Consider the following 25,029-nt stretch of genomic DNA (forward strand, 5'->3'; position numbering starts at 1 on the left):
CTTAACAGCTCCACAATAAGTCATTGAAATAAGTAGGAGTCACACAGTGGGCTTGAGCCAATAGATGCATTTCTCTGATGAAATATCTGATTGCCAAAGTAAGTGTCTCAGTTAGAGGACAGGAACTCCCTGACTGGCTTTCTGCAGTTCTAACATACATGCAGGCTGTGGTATGCCATCAAGATAATGTCACCAAAAACAGAATCAGTGGTGTTTGTTGTGTTATCTGACCTGCTGTGATCAGTTCAAAAAGGGTCACAATACTTTCTGATTGGTCTATTCTTATGTCTTAATGCCATCAGTCCTAGCTCTTCTTGAACACTTTAAGTTTAGCCGGTGGTTTATTATTTAATACTGGTTGATGGTACACAGTGCCATTGCACAAACTAAACCAAGAGGCCAGGCTGTTCCACTTTTAAATGTATAAGAGTAAATACTTCCATCAAAAAACTCATCAAAACCATCTTGTGTTCATCTGTCCACTGTTTCAACAATCACCAAATCTGTTTTTTTAGAACACAAGAGTCTCCTCTGTGATGTCTCGCCTCTCTGACAGCGATATTTTCACATCCAACACGCTGAACTAAGGGTTAATTTCAACCAAGACAGAGTCGGTGCTTGTTAGAACGGTGGAAAGACGAACCAAGACGGTTCTGGCGAGTTTTATCTTGTTTATGTTGAGTTTCGATGAAGTGGTGTTGTGCAAATGGAGTCTGGTGGACCTGAGGAGAGCGAAACCAGCTGTCTCTGGTCAAACATTAGGATCTGATTCTCAAGCAAAAATTGTCTTTATTCACAGGAATCATTTCTATATTGATGCCAGACACTTTAAATAACAATCTGAGTCTGGATTGCAAAATTCAAACACTTTTATTCGATGTACTTGGATGGATCTTGCTCAATACTGGACCAATTAAAGAGAAAAATGCTGTTCACATTAGATACTTGGACACAAAACGTGGGAAAATAGGGCAAAGGTTGAAAAATACTGACGCTACCTGTAACATATTCGTATCCTTATCTAGCATATAATCTACAAAAAGCCCCTGATAGCAGCTGTGGGGTCTTCTAACAGATAACCCCATGGCGCTGATAAGAGCTACTCAGTCACGGCGCATTTTGGCTATAAAAACAAAGTGGAGCATTGTGTTTACTGGCTCAACCTTTTTGGAGGTTTATTGTTTTGCAATCCAGCAGCTCCTCTGGGAGTGAAGGGGAGGCGAGGGGGGGTTGGTTAAAGTGCCTCATTTTGTGGTCGAGGAAGTCGCTTTCTGCCCCGAGCGAGCTACTAAAACAGAGGGAGGGTTTCCTTGTTTACAGATGTGAGGCAGAGAAACAAAGTGTAAATTATAAATGCGGCACCGTGTCGAGCAGGTAACATCTCAGGCAATAAGCTGTTACTGGTATTGACTGTTGACTCTCCTTCAGGCTGGCCATTTCCATCCGTCACTCGGATGACTCTGATCACATTCCTCACTTTGCCTATCTACCAGATTCAATCCAAGCTCTCCCCTCCTGTCCTCCAACAGCTGAATGGTGCTGTAATAACAGTGAAAACAGTTGGGTAGTCTCTTGGTCTTACCTAGAGCTCCCTGACAGATGTCTGTGCGAGTAGCTCCGTCCACGATGAACTCGGGGCGCTTGCAGAACTCCTGTCGAATGCACACACAGAGTAAACAAACAAATCAGTACCACGCTGGCTTTTGAATGTTGCACTTGCTGTCTTTCGCACATTTGACTGGTGCAACGGGTGTTGTACATAGATATGGCACAAAACAGGGTTTATATAAAGGTTTCAACAAGTGAAAATGCTGGAAAACCACCACATGGCCAGGTAGAGAGTCCTTTATGATTGTTTTCTGACACAAATAAATGTCTGTAGGACTCAGTCAGTCTCTTGTCTGCTTTTATGTGACTTAAAAGAAAAGAATAATGAAAAGTTTCATCATCATAACATCAGTTTATCTCTGCGCATCCAAGACAGTGATTGATCCAAGATGAGGGTTATTTGTACAAAGACTTGAACCAGGCTAAAGCAGCTAGACAAGCAAGCATTCTATCCATATCCTCAGAAGGTGGTCAATTTTCAAGTTTTTAAGTTGTTAAAATTCAAATGTAATGTATTTTATACTTTCGACTTAGCTATGCTAGCTAATGTAGCTTGTTTCTAGTCTTGCTAGCACATTGCTAGGTAAAAGTATGTCCCAAAACAAAGGCCTGTACTCTGTTTTTTATGTGTTTCATAATTTAACACATTCAAATAAAAATCTACAGTTTCGTCATCATAACTTCAGTTTATCTCTGACAGGGTTATGAACAAAGAAGCCAATGTCTTGGCAAAAGCTCCTCATATCGGTTCTGCTTCGGGTTGAAACGAGCAACTAGCATCTTTCTGGAATGCTAACATCGTTGATCAAGAATTACTTCCTAACAGCCCAACGTCTGATTTTTAAATTCACTTTGCTTTAGTGACAACCAAGATACATCACATTAAGTACTCTTTATGAGAAAATGTAAGTTTTTAGCTTGTTAAAAGGTGTATTTTGCTTTAACTTTTGACTTAGCTAAGCTACCTTTTGGGGCTTGTTCCTTGTCTTTGTGTGAAGCTAGCATTGCAAAGCTAATTCGGTTTAGTAAAAAACACAATGCTAAATAAAAGTGTCTCTTTTCCTTAAAAACATTATCATGATCGTGAATTCATATTTTCATGCTAGGAATCTTTAGCAATGTTAATTTTAGCTAACTGAATTTCAAGTCTATTTTTCAGTATCTGAATCTGCTCCTTTAAAAATGCACAGCTAAAGTTACTCCCACTCAGACTTTTTCGAGGACCTGCCGGGATAGCGTAATGAAGACATGAGGAAAACAATGTTGCATTCCAGTGTTTCTTGCTCTCGTCTTAACCCTGCTTCAGAAACTATCTTCTGCTCGGCATGTTGATCGTGAGAAACCCCAAGCTACAAAGCTATAAAAAGAAATATCCCATTTATCCTCGTGCCCCACAGGCACACACACTGCTGCACACCAACCATCGGCCACACGGGTGAATTCACAGAAACACACACAGGCTTAAACCCTCTTTTTCTCAGGCTCACGCAGAGCACAGATTTTTTTTGGGGGGGGGGGGATGTGAACCGTATGAAGAAAGATGAATTAAAGATCCTGCGGTTCAGGAGAGGCGCATGCATTATGAAACATCAGACTTCTTTTAGAGGGACGTGACCCTGGGACGCATTAGAGGCAAAAGACACACGCGGGACAGGGGCATGTTAACACACTTGTGGTCTGCGCGCTCAAATGGAAGCTGCGAGAGAAGCTGAGAGGCTACAGTCACGACCACGACCCCGAGAGCTTTTAAGATCACAGCTCGCTCCATTACAGCACCGACAGCAGCGACCTGTCACGTCATGTGCAAATCGAAAACAGCGACGAGAGCGTGCTGTCTCCGGGCCTGCCGTGATAACACCTAATGAAGACGGTCCCACTTTGTTCTCTGGTGTTATATTCGGCTCCGGCGAGCACTCGGGTGTATTTATAATGCAGAGAGCGGTGATGAGAGATGCAGAAACAGAGACAGACAGGCGGCAAAGGATTGGATGTTTGGGGAGACGCGTGGAAGGATAAGAAGCAGGCGAAGAGAAAGATGTTACACACTCCCTTCCTCGCGGAGACGCTTGCAAACTCCTGACTTGAAGGGACATTAAAATTAAATCTACCCATCGTTCCTGACAGGAAGTTTAGTTGCCAAGCAACAGATGAAAATCTGTGAGGTAACGGGTGCTTGAAGGTAATTAAAAAAAAAAGTCTTCAGTCAATGTCTGACTGAATTCATAGCATCATCAAACATGTAGAAAGTTTGTATTCACACTCCCATCCTTTCTCTTCCCTTCCTTCAAGTTAAAGGACCATACCGGCTTTTTTTGTCCACACTACATAGAGCTCAAGTTTTTGGCACAGTCGGCAGCATGACTCCTTCTTCGGAAAACTAGTTTGAACGTTAAGTACCAAGCCTTTGAAACATTTAGTAAGTAAAACAAAAAGAAACAAGGACATTGCGAAATAAATCACACAATTATTTGCTTTTTGCATTTAAAGGGTTGGAGTTTCATAGAAGTAGTTTGGAAGAAGCCTAACACGCAACCACAGAACCTCCCTGACTGTTTGTCTGACATGTCTGAACAAACCTGTGTATCTCTCAGAAATCACAACATCCCATCCCTACACAGATCTATTCTCTCTCACCGTGGGCCTCATCCAGCGGACTCCGTAGGTCTTGGCGGATCTCGGGCCGAGCTCTTTGAACCCCAGCGACGACGCGGCGCAGGGGAACAAGCTATCCTCGAACAGCTTCCCGCTCCGGAGGCACTGGGCTTTAAGACTCTCGAAGTCCTGCCCCAGAAACTTCACGGCGTTGTGGTTCTGCCCCAGGCCGTCGTCGCGATCCCACTGGCTCCTCAGCTTGGCGGCCATGCCGGTGGCACAAATGGGCTCCACCATCCTGAGTGAACGGTGCGGGGTCAACTGTAGCTCTCCGTTGGGTGTTTGTGCGAGGGGAACAACAACGCGATGCAAAGACGTGTGTATAATTAATGAGGCGGCTGTGACCTATTGTAGCTGCAGTGTTGATGTAACGCACTGCGACAGTCCTGATCTGAATCTGATAGAAGGTGGTTATGGCTTCAGGGCTGGATCATAAATCAGACCAAACATCAGTAGCCGTTAAGAAGCTTTTAAACTATTGATGAGACCAGGCCACTGATGGTTGTGGTACTTGTGGTTCTGCTGTAGATGGATGTTTCCGATGCAGCGATCTTGAGGACGAGCTTCACAAGAGCAAGCAGATCTCGTCCCAGTGAGCTACCGTCAAAGGCTCGCCGCTGTTTCTTTTTGGTCCAGATGCCAACTGGAGCGCAGGGTTTCAGTCCTTCCTCGTCCCACCAGCAGCTGAAAGACATAAAAAAAATGAGAAACAAACTGAGAACAAGTAGTCCGAACATAGCTCTAGACCTGTGCACGCAAGACAGACAAAAGGCAGCAGCTGTATACACCCTCTATACATCGTTCAGGGTTCAACAGGCGAATGAGCGCTCCCTTTTTCTTTTCAGTCGACCATATGCACACACGCTTGCAAATGCATAGAGCAGGGATTAGTCACAATGGACGCATCGGCGCTACCTCGACTGTGCGAAGCTGAATGTTTGCACAGTGTCAGTCAGAAACCTATAAAAGGTAAATGTTTAATCAAACGTTAACAAACCGGCGTTTGGCTGCTGTTTTACGGTGCACAGGGCTGACACGGATTGAGGTTTTTCTGTGAATCTTGATGCACAATGAAGGCAGCGCGAGGCCCCTACAAACAAGGAAAAGCTCTCTGCGACTCTTTAATTAAGCAGAGGAAGTGTAAACTGTCATTAGCGCAACGGAGCTCTTGACAGAACTGGAGCTTCGCGAGGGGTTCGTCTCAGGACGTCCGTCTTTGTAGTCCTCACAACACGGAGAAGGCAGGTTTATTTTTAACATCGTCTTGTTTCCTTTTTTACTCTACAACTCTACACTCTCTCAACTTGACGCTCTTCCTGTCTCGAGACCCGGATGTCTGTCAGTCTGTCAGTCAGTCGGTCGGTCGGTCGCAACAGTATCTGAATTTGGCCCACGTTGGCTCGAGGAAAGGCCAAGCAGCACACAGCAGCGTTACTGTTTCCACTGCTCACTGTGAACCACACCCATCATAGCTGACTGAAAATATGTTGCTGCAAACAGAGCCAGAGAGCACCACACACAGCTCCAACAACAGGTTTCCCCTCCTGAAATGTACAGACTTGTTTCACAATGAGACTTTCACTCTGGCTTCTACTACTACTACTGTGAGAAACTACATCAGTTATCATTAGTGCTACTTGACAACTGCAGCTGGTTCTGCTGGCTAACAGTACTAGCTAAGAACTACCACTGCTAATGCTATGACTCTAGCCATTCTCCTCGTTTTAAAACGGAAGAAAAACACAAAAAAGAACATAAATGGCTCCAAACTTCTCATCCAGCCGGCATAATACAAGTCTCCGGAAACCTAGAAATACGAATAGACAATATTCATAATGTCAACGTGCAGTCAAGCTAGGCACCCACACGCCCAACGCTTTTAGCTCAGAAGCTACAGAGAAGATTTTGGCTTCAAAATGGCTAAAAAATAATGTCTTTTCAAATCAATTTGGGGTCTGAAGGCCTCCTGTTTTCCTACCTTTTTTGTTACGATTCAAACCCCATTTGCTTCAGTTGTTTCCGAGTACGTCTTCAATCTTGTTTTTGCTGTGAAGGTCCGAAAACATTTTGTGGACTGACTTTCCAATTTTCGCTTTTGGTCCAAACACTGCTTACTACACCTGCTCTGTTATTACTGTTGTTGCCCTGAAATTAAACTAAACTAAAACTATAAACAGAGAGTAGAGAATTAACAGTGTTAATCTTATGTTAGAGATATCTACTACTACTACTACGACTGACCTTTTCCTGTTCAAAGCTCCTGTGCTAGCTGTGTAGCCCTGGTGCTTCAAGCTCCCGGTGTGAGCCACTAGATGTACGGCTAACCGAGCTAACGAGCTAGCCGCGGCTAGAATTGTCGGCAGCTAGCGGTTACTCTGGCGATACAATGCCCTGTTTGTTTTGGTTAGAAATTGAAAGTATAAAACATAATGCACCTTTACTCGAGTATAGCCTGTTCCTCTAACATCCCAACCATTTGGTGTTTTTTTTTTTATCTCCACTGCGTGTTATCTGTACCCAATCTGCCCCGTGTGAGCTCAGTCTGCCGATAATGAATATTTCATTTCCTCTCATATGTGAAACACACTTACATACCCCCATCACACACACGGACACACACACACACACACACACACATATATCCTCCCACTCCACCTCAGTGCAGGTGGTGACATCTATGAGAAGTGACAAGCAGTGGACTTCATGTCCAGACACATAAGAGAAAAAGCCTGCAGGCTCTTTCACCAACAGCAGCAGCAAGATGTCCCGACAACACGGACAAATACTCTGCTGCAAGAGAAAATGACATGTGCATCCAAACCATAACACAGTTCATGTGTTATTAAAGGTGCACTATGTGGTTTCAGGGTAGACATTTCTTTATGTGGCGGACCCTACCACCTTTCTAGCTTCATATCTGAATCTGAATCATACAGTAGCCCTTTTCACACAGAGAATCCCGCACACCAGCGCCGCGGATCCCAAAAAAGGCATGACGGTACAGATCACGTCGTTGACGTCTGTGTTTTTTTTATATTAATTGTTGTGATTGAGATCCTGACCCACCATACATCCTAGAAAGTGACAAAGTTAGGTTTTTCACTCTAAATTAGATAATTACTTAATCGCCATCAGTAAACTGGGCACTGTCTGACTCTCTCACTCGCGGGGAGGGCTGACCGTCGTGATGATCCCTTTCAAGGCAGTAACAACACCACCACAGTGGAAGGAGACAAGCACTTGGTGAGTTAAAGTTTTTTGCTGGGGACGGACTCTGTTTTCCAGACAGAAATGTGACGAAGAGTCGGTAGGACAGACAGGATGACAGACAGGATGACAGAGGCTTTTCCACATATAACTGCGTTTTTTTTCCTCATATAAGTTCCCTTAGAGACCACCAGTTACTACAGTTGTCCCCCCTCAGCGCCGCTGGCTTATCCATTCACACAGACGTCGGCCTGCCTCTGCTGCGCCTGTGATACTACCTCCGGCGGTGCATCAGAATCCGTTGCAAAAAAAAAACGCCCCCATTCTCCGCATGTGAAACTCTCACATGGACAGTGATGCTGAAGATTGCCACGCGATTCCCACACTCAAGAGGGCAGTGTGAATGGGGACCTTATTTCACCTCTGAGAGCAGCTTCTTTATTCCGTTATGAACACAAATAAACACTTCTGAGTTTGTTTCATTACCTCATTAATAGTGCAAAACCTTCAAATGTCTTGTCCAAAACTACATACTGCTCTATTAATGACTCCAAAGGCAATGATTTCACCGTGTGATGAATCAAAGTTGTGGTTTTTGCTGACGCGTCTCTCTGACACCAGCGGTGGTTTCCTCCTCAGGACACAGACTTGCTTAAATACATACATGCCTGACTGTAAGTAATGCCTGTTGGTGTGTGATGTCCAGTGTTTTTTTGCGATATGAGTAAGCGCCCCTCCCTCCTCCGGTGTATTTCTGCACATAGGGCTCATATTGCAAACACTGTTAAGTGAAACTTCCGTGCGTTAAATGGAGGAAATAGACCCACAGGGAAACCAGACGCGCACTGTGTCCAAAGGGTTGAAAGCAGTGCTGCGTCTCGGAGTGACCTTAATCCAAATGTGGGATAAAGAAAAATCACTTATAGCGTTCTGATTGCTTTCATTAAAGGGAGAATGAAGTAGATTTTAACGCATATCCTGGAGTTTACGCACAGATGTGACATGTGGCTCGCTCAGATAAAGCGTGCAGCGGGGGTAGGTGTGGTCCCAGAGAGCAGAAAACAACGTCCAGCTGTCAGACTGCAACTTTTTTTCTCTCAACTTGAGCAGCACAAACAGCTGGACGACCCGCGTCGTCTCATCGGAGAGAGAATCAGTGTGCGCAGAGCAGCCAGACGCGCAAAGATTTCAGGCAAAACAACCGCGCAACGCTGGCCGATTTCATGCTTTCGTGCCGTCCTGAAACTTGTGAGAGACTTGTGCAGTGACTTTGCTTTACATGCTCACGAACTCATGTGGAGGGGAAAAAAGTTGGCAGGATGTCAGAAGCATTTTAAAAATAGCCCACACCTTCTCCTTTAAAGTGCTGATGAAGGAATTGTATATTTACCTTTCCGAGTGTTTCCTTTAGCAGGCAGTTATTTAGACTTTCAGTGTGCTGCTTGAGTTTCTCGTTTCCCTTCCATGTTCAGTTGCAGCTCCGTCCCCTCCCCTGCTACCTAGCAGCGCTTATGATTTAGAAACGCCCTGCTGCCTCCGCTGTGGAACGTCCCCTCCGCTGCGCGCCTGCGCAGTGCCCGCTGGTCATAAACCACACTGCACACACACACACACACACGGGGGGAGGACTGTACACACACACAAACACACACTGTGCTGTAATGTAGCCTAGTTGTTTGCAGATGAACAAGAGTGTAATGAACAATAGTGGAAAAAGTGGAAATTATGACTTAAGCAGGATGTATTATCTAATACTTTCCACTCTGTGTCCAATAATTATGATTTTTAATCAAATAACTGTGCTCTTAATCACATGAATATGAGCTTTTATTCATAATTTCGATTTTTAATATCATAATTATAACTTTCTATCCCCTAATTCCAACTATTTATCTCCCAATTTCGTGAATTTCCATCACATAACTATTACTTTATATCTCATAATTACTCATTTTTCCTTGATGGTTCATCTCAATTTTGTGACTTTGTATCTCATAATATAGCCTTTAATCTTATGATTACCATGTTACATCATTATTCTTATCACTATATTTCTTTTTAACCGGCTGAAATGGGCTTCCATACATTCTAAATACATTGCAGGGAGTTGTTTTGGCATTAGATAGAGTTGTAACAGTGAATATGTTTCCATAATGTTTCCTCTATTTTTCAGTTTTGATCAAGTTCATTTTTGCACAACAAATCTTCGCCTTACTAACCTTTAATGCTTAAATCAATACATAAACTTTATTTATCATACCAACCGATAAATAACGATTATAGGGATGTCAAGCAAGAAACAAGGAGTAAACACTGACATCTAGAGGCTGTAACGAGGAAACGCAGTGTTCCTCCTTTCCGACTTCACGTCCCAGCAGGAAGTGCGGCATAGGTCCTTCCCGTCATGCTTTGCGCGTATGCTACGCTGCTCGCGTGTCTTCCGCCGCCGCCGTTGTTCCATTGAGAGAAGCACAACATGGCATCCGACGGACCACCGGGCACCGATTCCCTCCCGTCCGATTTGGGGAGCGCTATTGCGGCGCTGAACACATGGAGCCACCCGGAGCTCCAGTCCAAGCTGGCGGAGCTGGGAGCGCCAACGATGGGTAAGAAAAGACCGGGAAAGAAGGAGGGCGCCCTGGAAGAAGGGCTGTGTTTAGCTAACAGCGGCTAGCATTTTGGCTAGCGAGCGAAACGCAACACCTCCGTTTCAGTGAGCCAACGCAAGGCCTGCTGTGTGTTTACAATATCGGAAACACATTTAAAGTATCTATTTATGTGAGAAATGAATCGGCACAATGTTTCCATAACAATAGTGGGGTTAACTATTAAGAAGGCTACGTAGTAAGGATACTTCCATTGATTTAGCTTGCAAGCTAACTTCAGTAATAGCTCATGTAAGCAGTTGTCAGAGTCTACGTTAGCTAACTTTCCTGGTTGTCCTTTAAGTGTTAACGGTAGCGTAACTATTGTGAACAAAACAGCTTACTTCCTTAAGTGTAAGTGCTTAAGTGTAAGTGTGACGTTTAAAGTCAGCATTTCTTCGTTTTAATTACGTTTTTACCTTCCTTCAGGTCCCAGAGAGGAGCTGATTGACAGACTGAAGGGCTACATGATACAGGTAAATGTGTCTTTCAGTTTTAACCATGCAACAGTTGATGTTCAGTCCATGCAACTGTTAGGAAAGTACCATCCTGCATTTATTTACACTCCGCAGCACTCCCGTTTGACCACTACGTAGATTCATGTGTGTGAAGAGAGGCTGGCGTCGACCCTGAACAGCACTCAATCAACATCTTGGATCCTGTTGTTCAGAAAGCCTGTCACTCATTTGTGTTCTCCTCTCTGCAGACTGGGATCCTCCTCAGCAAACCTAATGACGACAAACCAATGGGCTCGCAGGTAAATGTCACAGATGCCATTTTTCGCGCATCCTGTATCGCTCCCGTGTATAGTGTTGTCACAATACCAAAATTATGACTTCGGTACGATACCTGCCTAAAATATCTCGATACTGATACTGAAACGATACCACGGCGGAAAACTAAAACATCATCAAAAGTAATGGCATAAATTTTAGATGACAGAATGTGGGACTTAAAATGATTTACTTCTTTTTATCATATCTATTTATCATAAAAGCTGCTGAGCTTTATAGCTTCTGTATCTGTATCCAAGAAAACAAGTGTCTTCTTGTTTTGTTCATTTGTCCTGTTTCCTCTCAGAGATTATTCAGTAACCTGATTTTTCATTAAAAGCTCAGTGCCAGTAGTAGAAAAAAATTAACAGCACATTAACTACAATTTTATTCAGCATAAAAATAAGACAATTCTTTATTCATCCCACAGAAGGGAAATTTGCATTTCATGTTGATAAAGTTCAAATCCTGGATTATTAGCCTCGAACTACATTAGTGCACTAAAGTACAACACAAATGACCCAGACCTGGTGGAGGTCTGTGCTCTAATCAGGCAATTTTCTACTAATATAAATTACAATATATATGATAAATTATTGACAAAAATGTACATGCTATGATTATATTACTAGTACTGATTGACTTAAAAAAGATAATTTGTAAGTGGTGTTGTTGATCAGCATACTTGTGAACACCAGCGCATGTTCTGGTAAAGTTCATGTTACCAGTGTGAACGTTGTGTTTGCATACAGAGATGTGTGGAACCATATCAGACTGTTAAACAGTTGGCTTTATGGTGAAAATAGTTCGCTTGTCGCAACAAAAACCTCGCTTGACTTCCATCCGGGGATATTTAACGTTATGTTATCTATCGCTAACCTGCAGCTCTTTGAACAAGTCTGCATGTCTGTCAGCTGAAAGTGGCATGAGTGCTCCTGCCAACCGTCCTAGGCTGGTTAAAAAAGCAGACGCACGGAGGAAAATATGGAAATATTTCGTTTACGTTGCCGACAGTAAGGGCAAGCCCACGGACACCACAAAGCCCGTCTGTAAACAATGCTTTGAATTAATGACCAAGCGCGCCAACACGTCTGTCTCGCTCTGCTCTGTGACTGTCTGTCACTGTGACACCACGCCCACTCTGTCTGCAGACAGTGAGGAAGCAGAGAGAAGCTGCACACAAGACACGCTGCCCCGTTGTCACACAAAGTTCATAAAGTACAGATACTAATAAAATGTGAAAAAGTATTGTTCTTAACTGCTGGGTATCGCAATACCTTTCTAGTATCGGTTTACTGTGCAAAACTATTTGTGTATATGTGAAATGCAGTTTTAGAGTGCAGTTAATTACACATTCCCCTGTTAGATCGTCCCGGTTTTGCTTGATAAGATAATATGATCTGCAAGATAAAATGACCATGTCCAACATAATTGTAATGCACAATAAAAGCCAGATTATTCTTAATATTGCACTAAAACATACTGAAATCACTTTAAAACTACATTTAGTCAGGAACCACATATTTTTATTGTATACATTAAATTCTTGTTTTTGTTATCAAAGGAATGTTAAGAGTGCAGCCTCACTCACAGCTCCTACATGACTTCACTTCACTCTCCTCTTCAGGTCCCGGGTATGCCTCCCATGCCCCCGATGCCCATGCCGCCCATGCCTCCTGGTATGGGCATGCTCCAGGCCATGTCTATGATGCCCGGAGGGCCCCCGCCACCCGGCATCCACATGGGAATGGAGCCCCCAGGTCTTCCCCCTCCCGGCATGTCGCAGGATGATCAGCTGAAGATGGTTCAGCAGAGAGCAGCCATGGTGTTACAGCAGGAGGAGAGAGCCAAGCAGCAGGTCAGGACAGCGGGGACAACTGTGAGGTCCACCTGTTGCATTCAGCGTAGCTTCTAAAACACACTCTTAACACTTAGATGTAATCAGTACATGAGTGGGTAAGTTAATTAAAACGCAAGAGGTCTTTGGACAAATTTCCTCAAATTAAAGAACATAAAGTATACATACGACCTGAAAGATCTGCACTGCATCTGCAATCTCAATATAAAAAATCAATAGAAATCACTTCCACCCTTATAGGAGATAACTGGCAAATTAAAATTTAGAGAGATACAACAAAAACGTTGTGGTTTTTGAAATAAAATTAGTTGCTTTTCGTCATGAACTGTGCATGCATGTGTGTGTATCACAGGGCGATTCAAGAGTCATGGATGAACATGATCTCCTGGAGCAACAGAAGAGGGTGAGAACATAAAGATAGTTCAGTTAAATGAATTATTAACAAAAAATATACTAGGATTTTTTTTTATTTTGCTTTTACAGCTCACTTTTATTTCACTTAATCAGTACACCAAAGATTTTAGTACACAGTCTCCCTAGTACTCCTCACTAGGGTATCTTTTTTTTCCCCATACATCCTCCATCCTACCCCTTTTCTGTAACCTTGTATTAAACTCCCGCCTCCTTCCTTCTTGTGCATCAGGCCGCAGTTATGCTGGAACAGGAGCGTCAGCAGGAGATGGCTAAGATGGGGGGCCCCCGAGGCATGCCCACCGTCTCTGTAATGAGAGGTATGCTAGCAATGTACTTTTTGTGGTTTAATTTCTGCTTTAAGAGGGGGTGTCAAGTCTCCAGTGATGTTTTGGGGTGATCTTTTTATACAGCATCTTAGATTTAAATGATCACATCCAAAAATAATATTATATCCTGTTTTTGCTTTCAGGTATGGATTCTCGTGCGCCGCTGCCTCCTGGTGTCAGTATGATGCCGACCCAGAAACAGAGAGTGCCACCTCCTCCAGGAGAAGATATCAGAGAGGTAGACACGCTTTTTTTCTTGTATGTGTTGTAAGTTGTTTGGCAAAAACTTGATTAATTGAGGTTCTTTCAGAAATTTGGGGAGGGGTTCCTTCTTATTTTCCTTTGACGCACCTGTTGCCCAACCACAGAAGTAAGCACAGTGTGTGTTTTTTTATAATGAAAGCCCAACTAATGATTGATTTTAGACCTAACTTTTTCCTCTTTGGGAAAAAAGGTATTAATTCTGCAAACCATCACAGTCAAAAGTCAGTATTTCCAAGTCGGCGTTCCAACCTAAATGCGTCTCTGTGCATCTGCTCGGGAAAACACAGACGCCCACAGAATCTTTTCCTCTTCATTGCTGGTCCTGTGTCCCTGAAGCTGTACATTATACTCCCAGTGTTAGCTAAGAGATGGGTTAGTTTAGCTTTAAAAATCCAGTCGGGACATGATTGTTTGTCCTCAGGGACTTTAGATCTCTTACTGATGAAAACAAAATAACATGTGCTCATCATTCATAAGTGTTTCTTTGTTTCCACTGCAGTCCTGGCAGAACGAGGAGGTGAGCGTCAGTGGGCCGAAGATCCCTCAAGCGTTGGAGAAGATCCTCCAGCTGAAGGAGATCAGACAGGAGCAGCTCACCGACCCCGCGGGTCAGTACAGCTGCGTCTTTTCTGAAACGGAACACTAGCTTTGACAGTTACAGCTGCTCTAAATGTTGAAGAAGATCAATAACAATCGTTGTAGCATTAAGATCTTTAATCTGACTCGTTGTGTTTCTGTTTATTTTCTTTTGAGAAGAGGAGGAAGATGAGGAGGAGGGAGCAGAGATGAACTCGTCTGCACCGGTGATGTCTGAGACAGAGGATGATGACAGCCAGATATCTAAGAAGGATGTAAGTCTTGTCTCACACCATGTCTCTGTTAATACTAAGCGGCTGTAAGACACAGCATCACACGCCTGTGCTTGTGATATTTCAGTTGGTGTTCCAACGTGTCATACTGGTTGTATTATGGTAATCCAGAGGCAAGTTCACTGAGCGGATGAGAAACCCAGAAAAAAATGATTTGGGATATTTAAGTCATATTTAAACTAACAGTCTTCTTTGCGTGTCATCGCCCAAGGAAGGCCATGCGATTGTTCAACCTGTGATGTAATCCCAGGATATACAAGTGCTTAGCATGAAGTAATACATAAGGGACATTTTCTCACATATCTGTGTTTTTAATGCATATTCTAATGTTTTTTTATCTCTAATTTTTTTTATTCAGAAAAACCGCAGACGCAGAAACCGCAAGAAGAAGAGCAAGCAGAAGCGAGCCCAGGAGAAGAAGGAGCAGGCGGAGCAGCAGCAGCAGAAGAAGGAGGGTGGTGACAAAGAGGAGAAGGAGAAGGAGAAGGATAAAGAGAAGGACAAAGACAAAGAGAAGGAAAAGGAGTCAGAGGTGGAGATCGAGTACATCACAGAGGAGCCGGAGATCTACGACCCCAACTTCATCTTCTTCAAAAGGATCTTTGAGGCGTTCAAGGTGACTGCAGAACACTGCTGACTCAGTGTAATGTTTATTTCTGTCACTCTCAGTTCTATTATTGCGTTTGCTTTTATTTTGCAATAATGAAGCCCTTCCGTCACTTTTCTAGCTGACTGACGATGTGAAGAAAGAGAAGGAGAAGGAGCCCGAGAAGGCAGAGAAGCAGGAGACGACCGCGCCGCGGAAAAAGGGATTTGAGGATGAGAGGAAAGACAGCGACGACAGCGATGAGGTTTGAATCCTTCCCCCCGCTTGGAAAGCGAAACAGAATGGGCTAAATCCTCTTTGTTTACATGTAAAACTTTTTTTTTTATTGTACAGGAAATCAGACCAGATGTACCTAAACTCTCAAAGAAGAAGCTGAGGAGGATGAACAGGCTGACTGTGGCTGAACTCAAACAGGTCAATTAAAGACAGATGGAAAATATTACTTAAAAAGACTTTCAGTACTATCAGTAACCTAATATCTCCTGTCTCTGTGCTCCAGCTGGTGGCTCGCCCAGATGTGGTGGAGATGCATGACGTGACAGCCCAGGAGCCCAAGCTGCTGGTCCACCTGAAGGCCACCAGGAACACGGTGCCGGTGCCCCGCCACTGGTGCTTCAAAAGGAAATACCTGCAGGGCAAGAGAGGTATAGAGAAGCCTCCGTTTGAGCTGCCCGAGTTCATCAAGAAGACGGGGATCCAGGAGATGAGGGAGGCCCTGCAGGAGAAGGTGGGTTACCTCACTGACACTTGCTCATTATCCAAAACGGGCTGTGAAATTTAGACCCATCTTTTTCATTTCTTTTTTTTTTCTTCTTTCCGTTCACAGGAGGACGCCAAAACCATGAAAACCAAAATGAGGGAGAAGGTTCGACCCAAGATGGGCAAGATCGACATCGACTACCAGAAGCTGCACGACGCCTTCTTCAAGTGGCAGATCAAGCCCAAACTCACCATCCACGGAGACCTTTACTACGAGGTACCGGAGCACATCTGGTTCAGTCAAATCTTCTTCATATCCTGCTGGGAGAAGCTGTTGTAATTTAACAGTTGTATTAGACGCGTTTCTTATAATCCATGGTGCTCAGTCCTACTTTATAAAAACAGGGTGTCTGCAGGTCCTTAAAAACGCTATCTTTAGATTTCTAATCTTCTCGAAATAAGTCAAGCTCCTTTGCACAATAGTGCACATTTCTGATGTTACAAACATTTAAACCTATAACTGAACCTAATACTGTCTTTAACCAAAACTGCCTTTTTATATTTCAGTACACCATGTTGCTTTAAGCCAAAGTTGACCTGTTTGTGTCTCTGCAGGGAAAAGAGTTCGAAACTCGTCTGAAAGAGAAGAAGCCAGGTGATCTGTCTGATGAGCTGCGCATCGCTCTGGGCATGCCTGTTGGACCTGTAAGATCCACTTACATTATCATTCTTTGTCAATTTACAGAGCAAAAAAACAATAAACCACAACGTCGGCAGGAGAATAAGCTAATTTGGCAAATAAGTGAAATGAAGTGCACTTGTCTTGAGTAGCATGAGATGCCAAAAATATGCTCTCTTCATGTCTGCTGCAGTTTAATTGTGTTGTTATCCCTGCTGTTGTGTCACTCTCCTTGATACTGCTGTTAAATGTCTGATTGCACAGGCTATAAGAACAGCTCCCCTGTAAGACAAGATGAGACTTGTTTATTCTCTCAACACTGTACCAAAACAGGAACCCAGCAGCTGAGATAATGACAACTGTAACGAGATTCACCTCCGCAGCTTTTCATTCCTGTTTTGTTTTTGTTGTTTTTTTAAACTCTAGCTGCAGGCAACAACAGTTGACATGGATAAATGGATGTCGGAACATATTTTTAGCTCAAATAATCCCCCAGAGAATTAACCCAGAATTCCAGAAAGGATCCAAATAGAATAGCTTCTTTTTCGGCGGCTTTAAAGCGTGTTGCGAGGGAAACAGTGCGGGTCAGCGAGCTCACAGTGTTCGTGTCGCTTCCTCCCCAGAACGCCCACAAGGTGCCTCCACCCTGGCTGATTGCCATGCAGAGGTACGGCCCCCCTCCCTCCTACCCCAACCTCAAGATCCCTGGACTCAACTCCCCCATCCCCGAGGTAAGAAAACATGTTTTCTATCTATACAACAAGAATCCAATTTCAATGTAATTTCAAAAACAACAAAGATGATGTATCGGTGTGCCGGTGTGTTTATTACTTTTCTTGTTCCTCTCCCTGTTAGAACTGTACGTTTGGTTATCACGCTGGAGGCTGGGGGAAGCCGCCAGTAGATGAAATGGGCAAACCTCTTTACGGCGATGTGTTCGGGACCAACGCTGCGGACTTCCAGGTCAGGACCACACACACACACACACACACACACACACACACTACATACCCCAGAGTTAATGTGAACTCTTTGCAGAAACTGAAAATCTTATGTTGTATGAAAAATCTCCTGGTCTGGGAATTTATACAATACATGACCTCCTGTTTTAAATTGTATCTCCCAACTTTTAGCTTTCTTCTCTCCCCTTACTTGTTCTAACTGTATTAGTAACTTATTTAAGCTGCACCCTCTCTAAAATAAACAAACCAAAATACCAAATTGTCTCTTAATGTAATCATGAAAAATGATGCAATAAAATGAGAAAACAAGCTGAATTAGAAAAAAAAAACAATGCCACGAGCACAAGTATATTTGGTGACCCGTTTAAGCATTTTATACCTGTGTTTTATTACATTTTTTAATCTGAGAGTGACGCAATCCGTCCTGGACAATCTGCCCTCACTCTTCCCCTCCTGTCTGCTGTCAGTCACATGGAGAGGCTGTCTGGTGCTACACTCCTCCTGTAAATGCACTGATTGTGATGCAACCTCTTATTTAATCTCGGCCTACTTGAGCTGTTTTTTTTCTACAAACTCGTGAGTGCACTTGGTTTTTGCGGTATCATTCTGTGCACGTTGGTTTTGATCTGCTACATAAATAATGAACAAGCTCCCTCCACGCGGCTCACCTGCTGTTACGACAACAGAACTGCGGGTGAAAAATGAGTTACTTGGTATACTGTTGATCCTGATCCAAATGTTTCCAACATTCTGATATATTCTATACCAGTGTCTCCATTTGTACCAGACACATTACACGGTATTCATCAGAAGTCCTGTAACGACGGAAAGTGTGTCTTAATGAGGACGCCCAGATTGTTCATAGCTTGGCTGACGGTTGAATGTGTCTTTGTCTCGATCAGGCCAAAGCGGAGGAGGAGGAGGTGGACCACACACCATGGGGAGAGCTGGAGCCTTCAGACGAGGAGTCGTCAGAGGAAGAGGAGGAGGAGGAGAGCGATGAGGAGAAACCAGACGAAACCGGATTCTTCACACCAGCAGACAGGTATTTGACATGCAAATTCATTCAGGAAGTTGCAATAACAAGAATCCATTCCAAAATAAAATGAGATTCATTTTTTTTTTTTAAGTTTTCCATTCGACCGTTAAAATCAAATGTTTTCCACAGAGCTGGAAGATTAAATGTTGTCATTATGTTCTCATCACTGCAAAGACGCACGGACTAATGACATTACCATAAATTATCATTTAATTACAAAATGAACTTTTAGATTAAAGCTCTAGGTCTCATCTGTGTGACTTGCTCGCTGTCGGTGCTTCTATACTCGAAGTTACATAATATTCAGAGAAGCACACAAAGATGGCTTCATGGAGATGGTACACACATGGATGAACTCATCATGTACTGTATGTCATTTTGTGTGTTTCAGTGGGCTGATCACGCCCGGAGGCTTCTCATCAGTACCCGCCGGCATGGAGACCCCCGAGCTGATCGAGCTGAGGAAGAAGAAGATCGAGGAGGCCATGGACGGGTGAGCGTCGCTCTGTCACATTGTCACAGCAGTGCTGCTGTTTTAATTTCCATTAACTCCCACGGCAGTGCGCCTGCTGTTTTGGTGAGCAGCACGCTAGAAACGGAGAGGATCTGACATTTCATTTTCAGTTGACGGAGCTTAGAGTATGAAAAGGAAAACGTTTATGCAACATTTACAGAAATCAGAAAAGTAACTGTTGTTTTATGAAATATTATCATTGTTCGAGTAGAGCTGCGACGATTAATCAATTTGTTTAATTCATTTAATGAATTTCCAGCAATTTTGATAATCATTTCATCGGTCTGAGTATTTTTTAAGAAGAAAAGGGGCTGAATTCTGATTTCCAGTTTCTAAAATCAGAATATGTTCTGGTTTCTTCACTCATACCTTTACGTTGTGGACAAAACAAGACGTTTGATTTTGGTTTTGGGAAACACTGATCAACATTTTTAACAATTTTCTGACATTTTATAGACCAAACAACTTATTAAGAAAATAATACATTAAACAACAGTGGAAGTCCTCCAAGTGTCGGTATGAGTTAACAGCTAAAGTCAATGCTGGAAGTGATCCCCAGCCGCATTAGTCTGTAACCAAACATTCAGAGATATTTGCCCGTTTTAGAGATATTTTACATCATGAGTGATAGCTTATATATGATCTAAAATGCTCTGTTGGTGTCTCGTTTGTTGTGTTAGAAATGAGACGCCTCAGCTGTTCACCGTGCTCCCAGAGAGAAGAACTGGCCCCGTAGGAGCAGCCATGATGGCCTCAACACACATCTACGATGTGTCAGGGGTAAGAGGACCGTGTGAGCTGGAGAGGAGATATGTTTGTGTCTCCAGATAAAATAATAAAAAAATAAAATGTTGTAATATTCTGTCTGTAGCCCTGCCTTAAATCTCTTCCTTTTTCTTGTTTTCCGTCTTCAGGCCATGGCCGGTCGTAAGGCGGGTGGAGGCCAGGAGTCGCAGGGCGTCGAGGTGGCGCTGGCTCCTGAGGAGCTGGAGCTGGACCCCATGGCCATGACGCAGAAGTACGAGGAGCACGTCAGGGAGCAGCAGGCCCAGGTGGAGAAGGAGGACTTCAGTGACATGGTGGCCGAGCACGCTGCCAAACAGAAGGTACATGAACACACAATCAATACTATAGGTTACAAATCATAAATTATTTCACGTATTTTCTATTATTGATTCCTAATTAATAAAACACACATGTTTTGATATATAGTCAGTTTTGCAAAGCTATGCCGGGTTAGTATGTACAGTATGTAGGAAGGAAAAACACGACTCTACAAGTGTATTTTTAAAGACTGAAGGAAAGCAGTAGGCTGTTAATGCAGTGTGGTTTTACAGCCATTTCTGTTTTCCTTTTTGTGGTGACATTTGATTATTAATAGTCTCTCCTCCTCCCCCTCTCTGCTTGCTTTTCACCATACAGCAAAAGAAGAGGAAGGCCCAGCCACAGGACACACGAGGCGGTGCCAAGAAATACAAAGAGTTCAAGTTCTAGAGCAGAACCACCGAGACGAAGCGCTGCTAGAGAGTGAGCCACAACAGGAAATGAAAGGGGAAGAGCCCCACTCAGATTTTAACTCCGGAGGATGCAGACTGCAGCACCAATCATCTGTCAGACCAGTAGCAGTAAACACGTTTTTTTGTTCCTTTTTTAAAACGATAAAAATAGACGATGCTTTTGTGACGCATCTCACGTAATCTGTGTCACATGATAACAGTGACATTTCCTTTGTTTGAATCTGCATTTTGCCGTCTTGGTCATTTTTTCACCGTAACTATGTCCTTTTGTCTGTTTTTTGTAAATAAATGAAGTGATGACAAGAGTTTACAATTGTGCTGCCCTGTGGTTTCCCTTTCATTTGACTCAGTTTCATCACTTTTTGAGGAGTTACTGTATATACGCTTACATTAGGGAATCAGGTGCTGGTGGCAAAAACAAGGTAGTGTGTCAGCTGATCCAGTAACAAGTGATGCCTATAGGCTGACGGGAGAAGGAGCTCTTAGTTGAATTATCAACTACAGACAACGATAAACCTTTGAAATATGTTATACTGTTCTGAGATATATGTACAAGTAATCTATTAATGTATACCATTCTGTTTTTCTTGTAATCAGAATAATTTTACAGTTTTGTTGGTGGCCCACAACTTGTTCGGAATTATCCAGTGTTTTGGGGGGGGAAATACACCAGTCACTCTCTTGCCAAGAGATGCAGTAGCTAGATTTACACCTCTCATGGCTGTTTGACTTAATTATAAAGCTACAAACAAGCCTAGCTTAGCATAGAGACTAGACACAGCAGGCCTGACTGTCCAAAGTAACTAATTCTGCCTACTGACACTAAAGCTCACTATGTTTTATCTTGTTTGTTTAATGTCTATTAGCATACTTCATATAAAGCTACATCTGGCCAAACAGCAGTTTAGCCTAGCTTAGCATAAAGATTTAACTGGAAAACAGCAAGGCTGGCTCTCTCCAAAGGTAACAAAATCCACCTACTGACATTCTTTAAGCCTACTTATCAGTATTTTTGATATTGTCTGGTTAATATCTGCATCACACTTCAGATAAAGCTACAGCTTAGCTTTAGCATAGCTTAGCATAAGGACTGGGAAACTGCAAGCCTGGCTCTCTCTAAAGGTCATAAAATTTGCCCATCAACAATTACAAAGCTCACAAATTAACGTCTTAAATTTTATTCATTTAATTTGTAGCTAAAAGTGAATTTAATGTTTTACTGTTATGTGGCCTATTTCTTGGCGGGGGTACCCTAAGTAACTTCCGGTCGTCCGTTTCGCCCCCTAAATGAGGTTATTTACATCAAAATATATAAGTACATTTTAAATATATCGCAATTAAGTCTCTACAGTTTGTTAAAATTATTGTCAGAGCAAGTTTTTCATTTTCATAAACAGGCGCAAGCCATTTCCTGTCTACGAACTTGGTTGCTAGGTAACCGACGTCACCACCACCACTGAAACCAAGATGTCGGGGGCAGCACCACATTCATGAGGGACTTCAAGGGCCAAACACCTCATTTTCTTTCAAGTGTTGACTCATAATTCTCGCAAAACCCGCGGACTCCTTCAGAGACACGGCGCCGTGCTGCAGCGTCGACCGGCTGCGGTGCACGTTTCTGCGGCTAGAGGGCGGAAGAGGACCCCGGAACGTGACAGTCACCTGACCGTCTGGGAAGCACAGTGACCTACATACTGCCTGCTGCAGCGTATTGCTTCGGACTGTCGGTCACTGGTACACACATACACACACACACACACACACACACACACACAGGGAAAGAGAGTCTGTCCAGAATCACAGCTTTTACTGTCTATAAAGTATAACAGCACCAGTACTGGCATTATTATAGAGCTGGTTGGACGAGTTGGGATGATTGTAGCAGCCTGTCAAATTTATCTCACACTGACACCTTGTGTGGGTGTGACATGTGGCCATTGTGGAGTGTATGACATCATCTCCTGGCAGTAGAAAGCATGTCTTACCTCTGTTTGCCAGCACTGGCTTGGCTTCAGCAAAGCTACGGGAAACAGACTGTAATAATGATGCTGCCCACAGAGTCCATCATCCCTTTTTCCATCCAGTGTGTTGTTTTTTTTTTCTATTGTTCATTCCTGCGATCAGCGTTCAAACATCTCCTCGCATTCTCTCCCGATTTTTAGATGGCGCGGACGCAAAAATGACATTCACAAAAGAGGCCGGTGTTTTAAAAGCACAATGTGCAGGTGATTCATACCGCGTTGGAGCTGGAATGATCGATTAAGCGATGACTCACTGGACCAGCCTTTTAATACCGATGAAAATCTCTACTTCCAGGCTTCTCACATGCGAGGATTTGATGCCAGTCTTTGTTTTAAAGGTGCAATATCAACAAATGATTGCTGAAAACCCTTCAAAATTAAAGGGCTACTATGTAGAAAGAAATTCAAACTGAGAATCTTTCATATTTACAGTATTAATTAGGTAATAATGCAAGATATAAGTATTTTTTCCATATCTGAATAAACAAGCTGTTCCCAGAGGACAATCAGGTCCCCAGAACACTGTTTGAAGCTAGAAAGGTGGCAGGGTCCGCCACACATAAACACAGTAAAAAGAAAATAAAAGCCATAATGTCTGGGAATTCAAACCGGTCCTGTGCATACTGTTAAGACGACATAATACTTTATAAATGTGTGAATGTAGCACTACCAGATCTCCATATTGTGGGTTTAATTGTGTTGCGTAAGAGGCGGCCTGAACGTAATTGATTCTGACATTGGCTTTGGAGCCTGTGCAGTGTCACTTGATGACCTGGCAGATTTAGGGCGCTGTGTAAAAAGCAACCCGCGGGATTATCCCGTGACCACGTTTTTAATCTGCTTGATTCTAATCTCTTTATCAATGGCAGGAGAGAAGCGTGTTAAAAAGAGCAGGGGGTGGGGGGGGGGTGTTCGCACTGCGCTTCTGTCATCCGGCTGATTATCCGGAGCGAGGGACGGGGAGAGCCAAAAGAGAGAGTGTGCATGGTTTTAATTCCAGCTCATTAGTGGGCCAGCTGATTTCTCTGATTGTCACACCTTCAGTCTAACACGGAGTGATCGCTTGCCAGAGATGTCCGCGTCTGTTTTGCTTGGCTGGGATGAAAACTAAACTGCCTACTGTTCTCTGTGACAAGAATCTCAACAAGAGGTTTTTTAAGACTTCCTAGAGAGGTTTGAACCTGCAGCCTACAGGGCCTGAAAGCAATAATACACTGGCTGCACACTATTAAAATCACAGAACTGCTGGCAAGCGCAAATATGGAGCCCCTCTACTGTGATTCAGTTGGATTAACGAGCCAGTTTATCACCGACGCACATTCACTAATTCATTTCATGTGTAGACGATTATTAAAGCATCGCTATGCAACTTTCTGCAGATGGTTCACTGTTGAGTTGCCCTCCCTCCATCCATCCATCCATCCATCCATCCTCTGTAACCACTGTAGGGTCACCATCCGGTGCAGCAGGGTCTTGGGCTGGAGTCGATCCAGGCTTACATTGGTCAGCGGCTGGGTACGCCACTCTCCTGCCAAGATCGTCAAATACCAATAAAAAAACACAGAACTGAGCCTTTGCCGTCGGACCCAAACTATTTACTGCCGTTCTTACAGTAGATAATTTTTTTTAAAAATCCATAACAATGCGACAGAACCGCATCCTTTGTCCTCACCTTACCCACAGTGCAACTCAACGGCAGACGACTTGGGTAGAGTTTCTGGTGTGTTTTGCTAGTCGTAGGCTAGTTATGTAGCCTCAGGCCGCTAACCTCAAACAGAGGTGAGGAGCAGGCTACAGAGTTCATACAAACAGACATGCGCGACACTGTTAGCCGTTTGCTTCCATTGCATCATCGCTGCCAATCGGTTGCCGCAGCAGCACGCCAACATTTGGAGCGCATGATGTTGTCGCTGGCCCAGATCAGAGCTGTGATAATCTGCCTATAGAGAGGCGTCAAACTGGTGGCAGCCAGCCGCGTCGTGACGTCGGTGGAGTGATTAGGTGGCCGTCTGATTCATAATCAGATGCAGAGATTGTAATCATAGCCGGGCCTTTGTCACCTGAGGGTGCAAACGCTGCACCTGTTTCGTGCTGCACTAGGCAGTCAAACACACAGGGAGGGCTGCGGCGTGATGTTTGTTTCACAGGGGGAAAAGGGTGAAGTGGAGCAGAAAAATACAAATCAGACAGAGATTTATCACTGGTTTTATGTATAAGCCTGTTTTCACACAATTTACAGTTCAAAACAACATGAATATTCCAATTTTTACCTCATAATCTACCCAAAAAAGAGAAAGAAAAGGAAGAAAGAAAGCGAACGTCTCGCCAGAGCATAAAAAAGATGGGGTTTCCTATTGCATGATAGTTCCGGAACG

General features: G+C 43.5%; 3 protein-coding genes across 4 annotated transcripts in view; 2 read left to right on the plus strand and 1 right to left on the minus strand.

Moving 5' to 3' along the window:
• Nucleotides 1–9,004, minus strand: part of capn1 (calpain 1) — a 28,917-nt gene extending 19,913 nt beyond the window's left edge. Inside the window, exons 1-3 of the mRNA XM_030430630.1 lie at nt 8,858–9,004; nt 4,243–4,944; nt 1,583–1,652 (exon numbers count right to left, since the gene is read on the minus strand). Coding sequence (XP_030286490.1) covers nt 1,583–1,652; nt 4,243–4,497 — 325 coding nt within the window. The 5' untranslated portion in view covers nt 4,498–4,944; nt 8,858–9,004. The remainder of the gene's footprint in view (nt 1–1,582; nt 1,653–4,242; nt 4,945–8,857) is intronic.
• Nucleotides 9,005–9,889: 885 nt separating this feature from the next.
• On the plus strand, nt 9,890–20,946 carry sf3b2 (splicing factor 3b, subunit 2). Of its 2 annotated transcripts, XM_030431768.1 has the most exons (22): nt 9,891–10,073; nt 10,542–10,588; nt 10,819–10,869; nt 12,513–12,743; nt 13,096–13,146; nt 13,387–13,474; nt 13,627–13,721; nt 14,247–14,355; nt 14,504–14,598; nt 14,975–15,232; nt 15,345–15,467; nt 15,557–15,637; nt 15,723–15,950; nt 16,050–16,199; nt 16,538–16,627; nt 17,225–17,332; nt 17,457–17,564; nt 18,466–18,608; nt 18,994–19,095; nt 19,797–19,896; nt 20,031–20,222; nt 20,539–20,946. In XM_030431768.1, the coding sequence occupies exons 1-22, from the start codon at nt 9,944–9,946 to the stop codon at nt 20,608–20,610; spliced, it is 2,652 nt and encodes an 883-aa protein (XP_030287628.1). In that variant the 5' UTR covers nt 9,891–9,943; the 3' UTR covers nt 20,611–20,946. The 2 variants fall into 2 exon arrangements, with proteins under 2 accessions (XP_030287629.1, XP_030287628.1); XM_030431769.1 differs by lacking the exon at nt 13,096–13,146 and having other exon boundaries at nt 9,890–10,073; nt 20,539–20,610.
• A 1,130-nt stretch (nt 20,947–22,076) lies between these two features.
• The window catches only part of pacs1 (phosphofurin acidic cluster sorting protein 1), a 70,237-nt gene continuing 67,284 nt past the window's right edge, over nt 22,077–25,029 (plus strand). Inside the window, exon 1 of the mRNA XM_030430698.1 lies at nt 22,077–22,367. The gene's annotated coding sequence lies outside the window, so the exon portion shown is untranslated. The remainder of the gene's footprint in view (nt 22,368–25,029) is intronic.

The sequence above is a fragment of the Sparus aurata genome, chromosome 10, assembly GCF_900880675.1.
Source record: "Sparus aurata chromosome 10, fSpaAur1.1, whole genome shotgun sequence".
Lineage (NCBI taxonomy): Eukaryota > Metazoa > Chordata > Actinopteri > Spariformes > Sparidae > Sparus > Sparus aurata.

Bases quoted from the DNA above. Each gene is read 5' to 3' on its own strand.
- sf3b2 (XM_030431768.1), top strand. From the start codon at position 9,944: ATGGCATCCGACGGACCACCGGGCACCGATTCCCTCCCGTCCGATTTG. The intron at 10,589-10,818 runs GTAAATGTGTCT...TCCTCTCTGCAG, and splicing joins TGAAGGGCTACATGATACAG to ACTGGGATCCTCCTCAGCAA. The intron at 19,897-20,030 runs GTAAGAGGACCG...TTCCGTCTTCAG, and splicing joins ACATCTACGATGTGTCAGGG to GCCATGGCCGGTCGTAAGGC.